The following is an 11,778-nucleotide window of genomic DNA, read 5'->3' as shown; positions in this document are numbered from 1 at the left end:
AGTGCATAAGTCCATGCCCTATGGCAATGTTCACCTGTCCAGTGAGAACAGAAACACGCACATCCCAAAAAAACGTGAGGCTAGGTGCAGGTCAACAAAAGGAGACACAAGTAGAAAAAGAAGAAGACCGCACACCAGCAATTGCTCCCGTGACAATTTATTGTCACACACAGGAAAAAGTAACGTTTCGGGCTCAGCCCTTCATCAGACATGAAAGTAGTAATTAACACACCTGCTTAAGTAGATGTACAGGTCACCTGACAAGTCATGTGATGAAAAAAATATAGAAGATAGGAGCTATTACACATACTGGGACTGAACAAACAGTCTACATGATCACCAAATAACATATGTTCACTAGGAAAATCACATGGCAGAAGCATCAGGCATCACCGTCATAATGCAATGTAATTTAAAGTAGAAAACAAAAGATCAAGGAGGTGCCTAAACCGTCCTGAAAGTGGTGACAAAATATATATATATATTTTTATTTTTATTTTTTTTTATATATATGGTACATCAGTTATCCACAGCAGTAAACAATAAAAAATATTGAAAAAAATATATAGATGAGAAGCGACAGACATCAAAACTGGAGCAATGGAGCTATGTAATCAGAGCACAAAAACAATAACAACCACAGGCTCGAGCAGTAATGTCAGCATAGAGGAATCATTATCAAAGTACATTATAGTAATCAGGCATAATGAAGAGTAGTCACAAAAAGTGCATAACAGCAGTTAGAGTACAACAGAGCAACACTGTAGCAACACTACAGGAAAGGTCTTAGGTCAAACTCCTCGTTTAGCCCTTTAGGGGCCAAGGTGCCAAGCGTGTATATCCAGAAGGCTTCTCTCCTCAGCAATAAAGAGTTCACGTCGCCACCACGGCTAGGTGGTTTGACAAGTTCAATACCAATGTATCTGAGAGCACAAACATTGTGGGATGCCTGTGTGAAGTGTACGGCCACTGGATTACTGATGACATGATTGCGTATGTTGGACCTGTGTTCAGAGATCCTCACCTTTAGTGGTCTGGTCGTCTTGCCCACATATGCTAGGCCACACGGGCATCTCAGCATGTATATGACGTTTTTGGTACTGCAAGTAATGACTCCATTGATGTTGAAAGGTCTGCCGGAGCTGGGGTGATTAAAGGTGTGTGTTTTCTGTGTGAAATTACACTGAGTGCACCGGCCACATCTGTAGTTACCATGAGGGACAGGCTGGAAGAACTGGGGCTTCTCAGGTGTTGGGAGGTGGGCTCTCACCAGCATGTTTCTTAAATTAGGTGGTCTCTTGTAGACCATCCGAGGAGGTGAGGACAGGCACTTTAACATGGAGTCCGATTCAACAATGTGCCAATGTTTGTTGATAATGTGTTTGATTTCTTGAGCAACAGGTGAGTACTGCATGATACAGCTCACTCTGGGGTCCAGTGTTTTAGCTCTAGTGTGTTGAAGACACTCAGTTTGTGATACATTTTCAAATTTGATGCGTGCATTTGTGACCCACTCACGTTTGTATTGTCTTTGGAGGAAAGGTCTCTCCAGGTCATCGGCCTGGGCTTGAAAGTCAGCTTCAGAACTGCAGATGCGCCGGATGCGGCTGAACTGTGAGAGGAGCAGACTCTTGATCAGCAGTACAGGATGGAATGATGTGCCGTGAAGGATGGAGTTTTTATCAGTGCTCTTACGATATAGGTTGGAGCTGAGTTTATTATGGTCTCTGCACACAAGGACATCAAGGAAGTTCATTGTGTCCATATCATAACTCATAGTGAATTTCAAGTGGCTATTGTTGGTGTTGATAAACTCATGAAACTCCTTGAGCTGATCTTCTGAGCCACTCCAAACAAAAAATATATCGTCTATATACCTCCTCCAATTGGAGATGAATTGTAAATGGGGGTTGCGTGGTTGGTTGAAGACGATATCTTGTTCGAAGAATCCGCAGTAGAGCGAAGCAAAGCTGGGTGCCATCTTGGCTCCCATGCTGGTCCCCGACACCTGGAGATAGAATTCAGAGCCAAAGAGGAAAAAATTGGAGGTGAGTACAATCTCAATAAGCTCAACAATGCAGCTACTGCTGGGGGTACAGTGAGTGCGTTGATGCAGGAAAAATTCTGCAGCCCGTAACCCTCCTTCAAAAGGTACATTAGTGTACAAAGACTCAATGTCCATAGTCACTAGGAAAGATTCAGCTGGCATCTGGATAGACTGAATCATTTTGACAAATTCCATAGAGTCTTTTACATATGATGGAAGTGCAGTGACTAGAGGCTGAAGAAAATGATCAATGAAGGCTGAAATGTTCTCTGTGAGTGAGCCAATGGCTGCAACAATGGGCCGACCAGGGGGGACATCTGTGTAGTCTTTATGTATTTTTGGTAAAATGTAGAGTACTGGTGTCACAGGAGAATCTACAACCATGAAGTTGTGCTCAGATTTGGTAATTTCTCCATTCTCCAAGAAAAAATCCAATTTGCTCCTGATGCGCTGCTGGAACTCAGGTGTGGGGTTGTGTTTTAATAGTCTATAGAAGGAGGTGTTACTGAGTTGTCTTTGCACTTCACCATCATATGCTGTTCGATCCAAAATGACAATAGCTCCGCCCTTGTCTGCACTCTGAATGACTAATGTCTTGTCATTTTTAAGAGACTTTAATTCAGACAGCTGTTCTTTAGCGAGATTATGGGACACTCTGTAGTCCTTCTTTTTCTTAAGGAGGAGGGAGACATCGTTCTCAACGAGCCTACAGTATGTGTCAATGGAGGCGTTTCTCTTATGAGGGGGAATGAAAGTACTTTTACCTCTGAAGCGAGTTCCTGATCCAGGAGAGGGTCTCTGAGGGTTATGTGTGGCATCCACGGGATCAATTCCCTCTTCAGTGCCTGAGGGTCCAGTAACAAGACCAGAGCGAGAGGAGTAAGGAGCGAAAACTCCATCCTTCACGGCACATCATTCCATCCTGTACCGCTGATCAAGAGTCTGCCCCTCTCACAGTTCAGCCGCATCCGGCGCATCTGCAGTTCTGAAGCTGACTTTCAAGCCCAGGCCGATGACCTGGAGAGACGTTTCCTCCAAAGACAATACAAACGTGAGTGGGTCACAAATGCACGCATCAAATTTGAAAATGTATCACAAACTGAGTGTCTTCAACACACTAGAGTTAAAACACTGGACCCCAGAGTGAGCTGTATCATGCAGTACTCACCTGTTGCTCAAGAAATCAAACACATTATCAACAAACATTGGCACATTGTTGAATCGGACTCCATGTTAAAGTGCCTGTCCTCACCTCCTCGGATGGTCTACAAGAGACCACCTAATTTAAGAAACATGCTGGTGAGAGCCCACCTCCCAACACCTGAGAAGCCCCAGTTCTTCCAGCCTGTCCCTCATGGTAACTACAGATGTGGCCGGTGCACTCAGTGTAATTTCACACAGAAAACACACACCTTTAATCACCCCAGCTCCGGCAGACCTTTCAACATCAATGGAGTCATTACTTGCAGTACCAAAAACGTCATATACATGCTGAGATGCCTGTGTGGCCTAGCATATGTGGGCAAGACGACCAGACCACTAAAGGTGAGGATCTCTGAACACAGGTCCAACATACGCAATCATGTCATCAGTAATCCAGTGGCCGTACACTTCACACAGGCATCCCACAATGTTTGTGCTCTCAGATACATTGGTATTGAACTTGTCAAACCACCTAGCCGTGGTGGCGACGTGAACTCTTTATTGCTGAGGAGAGAAGCCTTCTGGATATACACGCTTGGCACCTTGGCCCCTAAAGGGCTAAACGAGGAGTTTGACCTAAGACCTTTCCTGTAGTGTTGCTACAGTGTTGCTCTGTTGTACTCTAACTGCTGTTATGCACTTTTTGTGACTACTCTTCATTATGCCTGATTACTATAATGTACTTTGATAATGATTCCTCTATGCTGACATTACTGCTCGAGCCTGTGGTTGTTATTGTTTTTGTGCTCTGATTACATAGCTCCATTGCTCCAGTTTTGATGTCTGTCGCTTCTCATCTATATATTTTTTTCAATATTTTTTTATTGTTTACTGCTGTGGATAACTGATGTACCATATATAAAAAATATATATATATATATATATATTTTGTCACCACTTTCAGGACGGTTTAGGCACCTCCTTGATCTTTTGTTTTCTACTTTAAATTACATTGCATTATGACGGTGATGCCTGATGCTTCTGCCATGTGATTTTCCTAGTGAACATATGTTATTTGGTGATCATGTAGACTGTTTGTTCAGTCCCAGTATGTGTAATAGCTCCTATCTTCTATATTTTTTTTCATCACATGACTTGTCAGGTGACCTGTACATCTACTTAAGCAGGTGTGTTAATTACTACTTTCATGTCTGATGAAGGGCTGAGCCCGAAACGTTACTTTTTCCTGTGTGTGACAATAAATTGTCACGGGAGCAATTGCTGGTGTGCGGTCTTCTTCTTTTTCTACTAATGTTCACCTGTCCAACACTTCTGGTCAATAATCACACAAAAGCTGTCTGACATCTTTGATCACCAGATCCCATTATCCCCAATCTTGTGTTTAATTGGCGACCTGTCAACAATAGATCTCCCGGTAACACTTTACAATAAGGTACACAAAATTAGAGTAGTTAATGAGTAACTAATGAAGAACTAATGAGGAACTAATGAGTAGTTAGTGAGGAATTGAGCTACACAAAATTACAGTAGTTACTGAGGAACTACTGATTAATTAACTATTAGTTAATGGTCAGTTCTTCAGGAACCTCTGATCAAATTTCAGAGGAGTAGTTACTGAGGAACTAATGAGTAGTTTGTTAGGGAACTAAGGTACACAAAATAAGAGTAGTTACTGAGGAACTAATGATTAACTAACTATTAGTTAATGGTCAGTTCTTCAGGAACCCCTGATCAAATTTCAGAGGAGTAGTTAATGAGGAACTAATGAGGAACTATTAATGATCAGTTCTTCATTAACTCATGATCAAATTTCATAGCAAGTTAATCACAACTTGATGATTAGTGAACTAGTTACTTCATCAGTACAGAATCATTACTCAATAACATGTCCAGTAGTTAACCTTTATGACCTAAAGTGACACATAATGAGTGGTTTTTCATTTTTTCATCTTCATCTTTACATTGGTAGTTCCTTAAAAAGATCACAGACAGTTGTAGTGAAACATCCTCTGATGCAATCTAGGGCACATCTTCAGTGATGTATCCTGAGATCATTGGGTGTTTCGGGTCTCACGAACATCAGACACCCTCCCTCAGCTGAGGTTGATCAGGCCTCAGCTTGTGCCCTAGCAGCGCTTGACCACGGATCCGCCCTCTTTATCCAAAGCCACCTAGAGGCTTTCTCTGCCGCCTCTGTGCTGTTATAGATGGCTCTCCTCCTCCTCTCGCCTGTAATGCCGAGTGCAGTGTATGCTCTGCAGAGAGACTGCCCTGCAAAGCCCCTGCACCCAACCTCCACAGGCATGCACCTTGCCTTCCAGCCTTGGCTGTGGCAGTCGCTCACCAGGTTGTCGTATTTCGCCCTCTTGCGTTCAAAAGCTTCTTCCATGCGCTCTTCCCATGGCACAGTGAGCTCCAGCATGACAATGCTCTTTGTTGCCTCTGACACCAGGACGATGTCAGGCCTGAGGGTGGTCTTAGCAACATGCTGGGGGAACTTGAGCTGGCTGCCCAGGTCCACTAACAGCTGCCAGTCCTGTGCAGTGTTAAGGAGCCCTGTTGTTGCCCTCGATGTTGTTTTCGGCTTCTCCCCAGCTCTGATGAAGTTGATGTTGTACTTCATAGGTCTTGCCTTCCTGCAGGTGGTGATGGCGCTGCAGATGCTCTCTGCAATGGTCTTGAGCACCTGGTCATGTCGCCATCGGTATTGGCCTTCCCCCAGAGCTTTTGAGCATCAGCTCAGTATGTGCTCAAGAGTCCCCTTCTTTTGGCAGAGCGGGCATGCTGGTGTGTCGGCCAAGCCCCAGCAGTGCAGGTTGGATGGGCTGGGAAGGACATCATAGACAGCCTGGACCAGGAATTTGATGCGGTGAGGCTCTGACCGCCAGAGGTCAGTCCACGTGATTTTCCTCTCCATAGCTTGCTCCCATCTGGTCCAGGCACCTTGCTGTCTCATTCCCACTGCTCTGCTGGACCACTCCTCCTCAGCTGCTGCTCTCACCTCATTCTGGACCAGTTGCCTCTGCTCCTTCCCTCGGGCTTTGTCAAAACAAGGGGGAGCGGTGGTTCCCAGTCCAGCTCTTCCTCTGGCCACTGTCCCCACCAGGACTCCATGGCGTAGCCGTGACTCTGCCTGCTCCACTGCAGCCTCTGCTCTCCACTTCCTGCCTGTTTTGACTGCTACCCCTGCCCCGGAGACTTTGGGGTCTGATGATTCCCGGAGTTGAAGCACCTCCCTTGCTCGCAAGACTTTAAACTCCTCCTCAATGGACTTCAAGGGGAGTGTCAGGATTCTTGAGAAGATTTTATTCATCAATTTCAGACCACATACACATCAATATGACCATCCATGTTGCCTTTAAAATAAATATGATAGTTTGTCACATGTTTGGTAGGCTAAATGAATGTATCATGGGGCTGTGTAGTACTGTATACTGATCACACCGTGGTTCACAGTAAAGTTGTTTGAGATGCACAAAATTTAGAGTAGTTATTTACTATGAAACAAATTTGGAATGAATGAGGAACTCACTATTAGTTAATGGTGAGTTCTTCAGTAACTCCTAATCAAATTACTGAGGAACTAACTATTACTTAATCATTAGTTACCCTTTTTGTGTACCTTAAGGTAAAGTGAGACATCAAAATGAGTAGGTAATGAGTACTGAATCATTACTTAATCATTAGTTACCCTTTTTGTGTACCTTATAGTAAAGTGAGACATCAAAATGAGTAGGTAATGAGTTCTGAATCATTACTGAATCATTAGTTACTCTCTTTGTGTACCTTATAGTAAAGTGAGGCATCAATATGAGTAGGTAATAAGTACTGAATCATTACCTAGTCATTAGTTACTATTTTTGTGTAAGGTACACAAACATTACAGTAGTTACTGATAAACTAATGAAGAACCAAAATAATCATTTGCCTCTATGTGCACCAAAATAACTTTTGTCTTCACGGGCACCAAAATAAGATTTTACCTGCACAGGTACACCAAATAACATTTTTTTAATGTCCACACACAAGAAAATATGATAGAATGTAAAAAAAAAAAAAAAAAAAAGAGAGAGAAAGAAAAGAAAAGCCTTTGTAGCTTTCTTGTTTTAATAATAGCCTAATAAAAAATAACAAGTGTGTCGCGTCCCCAGCTAATTGATGGTCACAAATGATGAAACTGATGGTTCATATTCCTTCATTCCATGGACCGTATTCAGTTGCAGACACACCGCAAGAGCTATGAGAAGAAGAAAATAAAATACAGTTACCTTTACATAAATGAAATTATTTTTAACTGCTTTTATCACATAAACAATCATGTTAGTTGACTCCCTTTTCATCTATTTTAATCAAAAGACAAAATCCAAATGGAGTGCTGTATTACCATGAAATAAATATTTTTAACCGTTTGTTTTTAATCCAATAAACTGTTTTTAACCTTACCAGACCTCACATCAAAACAGACAAAATACGTCCTGTTGCATTAATAAGACAACCAACGAGTTAGATTAGCTCCATCTCACTTCAATGTATTGAACTAAGCTAACTAAGCCGAGCTGCCAATGCTAATAGCTACCGCTAACCACAACATGTTCCATACATGAGACTATCAACGGCGACCAAACTCGAGCCGGAGATAAATATAGCATGAAAAGGTAACAAAAACAAACCTTGTGCCCCTTATTAGCCAGGTGCTAGGGCGTTTCATGTAAGTTAGGCACACTTTTAGCATTGAAGACACTCTGGCCTTGCAGACACACTGCCGGTAAAATCCGTAGCACCGGAAGTTTATGAGGTCTCGGCGAGACGCTTTCAAAATCAAAGCACTGAATATAACATCTGCTTAATATATAAGAACTAAAGCCCTGACCTTGACTAATGTTCAGAAACTAAATAAATAAACATAAAAACAACAAATGAAGTAATGTTCTTATCATATTAAAGGTCATTTACAAAGTGTCATTTGTCTTTTATTTTGGAAACGAGATAATCATTTCCTGTGCACCTTTACTGTGAGGAGCAGTGAATTCATTTGACACAAGAGAAGCAATGGACCATGCAGGGAAAAGCAAAAGAAAGAAAATCCCATTTCGACGATATCTCGAGGACGAGGGTGTGACCGTACAGTGATATTTTAATGGTATCTGTCTTTTCTCTTTTTTTTTGGAAGATGTGTAAGATGACTCCTCAAATTTTACTATGCTAACTTTCTCCAAAGTGAATGTAGCCTTCTAAAACCTAGCATAGCATCGATATATGGTCGGTTAACAGAATGTAGCATCGATGCTACACTTGCACACGTTGTACAAAACATTAAATAACCTGTTAACTGCATCTGAATCGCGGGATTCTTTGCTTTCCGAGGGTCCTTGAATGGTGCCACTATGAAAGTATGCTCTCAAGTGTTGCATTAACTCTGTTCCCTTACCATGTGGTTACATGACGCATATCGTCCCTTGTTGTCATAGAGGCACCATTCGAAAAATCCAGTGATTCACAACTCGTCTCTATCACATACAGTTCATAAGTTATTTAATATTTTGTCAAAAATGTGCAACCTCAGGATCAATGCTATGCTCGGTTTAGCTTCTCTTCTAGTGTCACGTGTTGTAATCCACTCAGACAATGCAGACAAAAAAAAAAAAATTTTAAAAGGTATGGTGACGGTACAGGTGACTGTTACTGTGAGTCTGCCCCAACTCTTAAAAAATACTATATTCAAATGTATATCAATATCGGGATATAAAATATTGTGGATATTGCACAGCACTCCAGCCTCACTCTCTCGTCCAGTGTTTCTCCTACCATCATTGTCTCTACAGTGACCTTGTGTCCCCCTCAAAGTGCAGAATTGAAATAAGTTGAAGTTGTAGTTAGCACTAATGCTAACATAGCTGATACACTCTGGAGAGGGCAAGTCATGAGCTTGCGACAACTGTTCTATACTGGCGACTACACCCTTGTCATTTGTATGCGGTGAATTAGACAACCCCACGCCCACGTCTCTCCGCGGCGGCGCGGAGAGACGCTGCTGAGACTCGCCGCGGCTCGCCCGGTCCAAGTGCTGATTAGAGCATCAGGGATCAGCTGCGGTGACCGGCGTGTAGCGGTTCTGTTGCGCTGACGGACCGGTGGAAATTGGGGGGTGACAAGCTGCTGTGGCGGCAGTGTCATTATTACGTGACGCTTAGGGAGACGTTCAAAAAGTACCGATAAGAGTACCGTTAGTCCAGAATCTTAACGGTACTCTGGTACCGACGCAATTATGGACCGGTACCAAAAAGTACCGGTCCACGGTATACATCCCTAGTGAACTCTGAATGAGGAAACAGCTCTAATGAAGGCAGGAGAGGAGGTTGTGCTCCTCATTATATCCCAGGGTTTGTCCAGGAATTTTGGAAGGTTTAGGTGATGTGTTAGGGCCGAGGAGGGATGTAGTTCTGGTAAACAATGTACAGACAATAGAGATCTAACCAAGGTAATAAACAGTCTTCTGGCTCAGACTCAGGCTGCAATAACTGATTTCACCTCAGGTTATGACTAGTTATGACTCTTCAAAATTCTACATTTATTATTGTTTCAGATGAAGTCAGTGGGCAAACAGACTGAAAATGAGTGAAATCAAGGCAACATTGTCTGATTATAATTGGGATATAGATATAATCTAGAAATATGCAAAAAAAACAACAACTAATTACCAGTATCTGACATATTTGTCTCTAATGATAGTTACTGTACATTAGTGCTGCACGATTAATCGAATCGCAATCGCGATGTCACGCCGTGCTATTATGTAATCGCACAAAAGAGTGCGATTGGCGATTTAAAGTACATAAAGGTGCGGCCGTGTGAGCCTGTAAACGGGACTATCCCTCCTGTAGTGTGTGGAGCGGAGCCGCTAATGTGTGCAGCATAACAGACTCCGTCGGTAGTCATGTGACCAGCAGGTCTGATCACGTGACTACCCCTATCCCTAAAAGAAAAGCAGATGTGTAAAATCAGCCGATATAGAATTGAAGCTTCAAAGATACAAGGGCAGATTATTAGCCACCCATTATTTGTGATAATTCGGTCATAATGTGAAAAGCCCTACAAAGTCCTGTTGTTTCATTTTCTTAGATTCAGACTTGTAACAGTTTTACCTTGTGGCCCTCGTCATGTGTCTCATTATGGTCTGTTTCATGTCGTCCTCCCTGACTCCTCTGGTTCCTTCTTCAGACCCATGGTGTCACTGAAGACAACAGGGAAGAAGTTCCCTCTGCTTCCTTCTTGGATTTTAAGGCTTTAATGCTGAAAACAGAGGAAAGTGTAGTTTTAATAACAACGCTGCCATCTACTGGTTCAGTAATTTACATAATGACTCTGGAGTATTTAAACTAGTGAAGTTTCTAAGATGTAAACACACTCACTTTAGTCCAGACTTGTTGGACCAAAGCAATGTTGCTCCAGGCCTCATCTATAAAACTGCTGTGATGTTGGTGTTTGACCTTCAGACAACTGGAGCAGAGGAGGAGGAGGAAGACGGTTTTACCTGAAGATCAATCTGTACTTTAGATGGTCAATGTTGTGATTATTGATAATTTATCCCCTCACATCAAGTCCAGCAGTGCCAGTGAACAGACAACATGCTGTTTGTGTCTGTGGCCTCAAGGTGGCACTGTAACCCTTCAGTCAAACTGCTGCCTCAGCCCAGAGAGCAGAGCAGGAGGTGATGATGACCACACTGTCTGATCTGGAGTCAGTCTCACTCTGATTGATCCATCGTCCTGCTTCTTCTAGAGTAATTCCGTTTATTTAATTATATGGATGTTTAAAGGTTATTGCATGTGATTTTTTTTTTAATCATTAGCATTTTTTAGCTCAGTGCTTTATCATTCAGCTCCAGGGTGCGATTTGCCGGGGGGGATGGTGGGGATTTTCCCCCCCTCTGTTTTCGATGTCCCCCCCTCTGGTCATTTATTATTATCCCCGGTGGGGATACGTGTTGTCCCCCCCCTCTGGTCAGACAGAGTAATAGTCCCTACTTTAGATCAAGTCTACATCATTTGAACCGCGAGCCTTCTCATCCCCCCCACAGTAGCGCACAGCGTCTCCCAGACCATCATATGTAGCCCAGGCTACTGTAAATTCTCAAAAAAAAAAAAAAAGGCGAGTCTCGAGATGCCGGTTGCGCTGGGTCGGGTCTGTCTCCAGGTTTGAGCAAATAAAAGCCGGTCTCAAGCCGGGTCTCTTTCTATATGCTTAATGTTTGGGTGCAACAAAGTCACTGTTGACAAACTCAACATCTAATCCCTTCAAAATTAAGTTAGTGACGTGTCTGTTTGGAGCAGCTGCTGACAGATGTGCAGCTGACAGTGACAGTTTCCTCATCACTAAACCTGGGCCACCAACCCATCCTTCCTCCGGACAAAGTCTCTTGGACATATATTGTATATTCTGTGTTTTTCCTCTCTTTAACCGTCTCATTTCAGTTTTTGTCGGTTGGCATTCATCTGGTGCACGCGCTGATTCTCTCTCGCTCGCTCACTCACTCACTCACTCTCGATGCGCATATAAATGTTATAAAA

The 11,778-nt window shown here is 42.9% G+C and overlaps 1 protein-coding gene and 1 long non-coding RNA gene across 2 annotated transcripts; both read right to left on the bottom strand.

The window, feature by feature from the left end:
* Nucleotides 1-5,318: 5,318 nt before the first annotated feature.
* LOC146965696 (uncharacterized) lies at nucleotides 5,319-6,524 on the bottom strand. The gene is given in 1 exon segment (XM_085765092.1): nucleotides 5,319-6,524. A coding segment is annotated over 1 exon segment (1,206 nt).
* Nucleotides 6,525-10,359: 3,835 nt separating this feature from the next.
* On the bottom strand, nucleotides 10,360-10,964 carry LOC146965695 (uncharacterized). The gene is made up of 3 exons (XR_015034575.1): nucleotides 10,805-10,964; nucleotides 10,621-10,708; nucleotides 10,360-10,501 (listed from the first exon to the last, which is right to left on the bottom strand). It is a non-coding gene; the product is annotated as an uncharacterized LOC146965695 (long non-coding RNA).
* Nucleotides 10,965-11,778: the final 814 nt, after the last annotated feature.

Source organism: Trachurus japonicus, chromosome 21, assembly GCF_045865225.1.
Source record: "Trachurus japonicus isolate A0001 chromosome 21, Traja_1.0".
Lineage (NCBI taxonomy): Eukaryota > Metazoa > Chordata > Actinopteri > Carangiformes > Carangidae > Trachurus > Trachurus japonicus.
The sequence above is the reverse complement of the archived record's forward strand: the minus strand, read 5'-3'. Positions and strand labels throughout refer to the sequence as shown.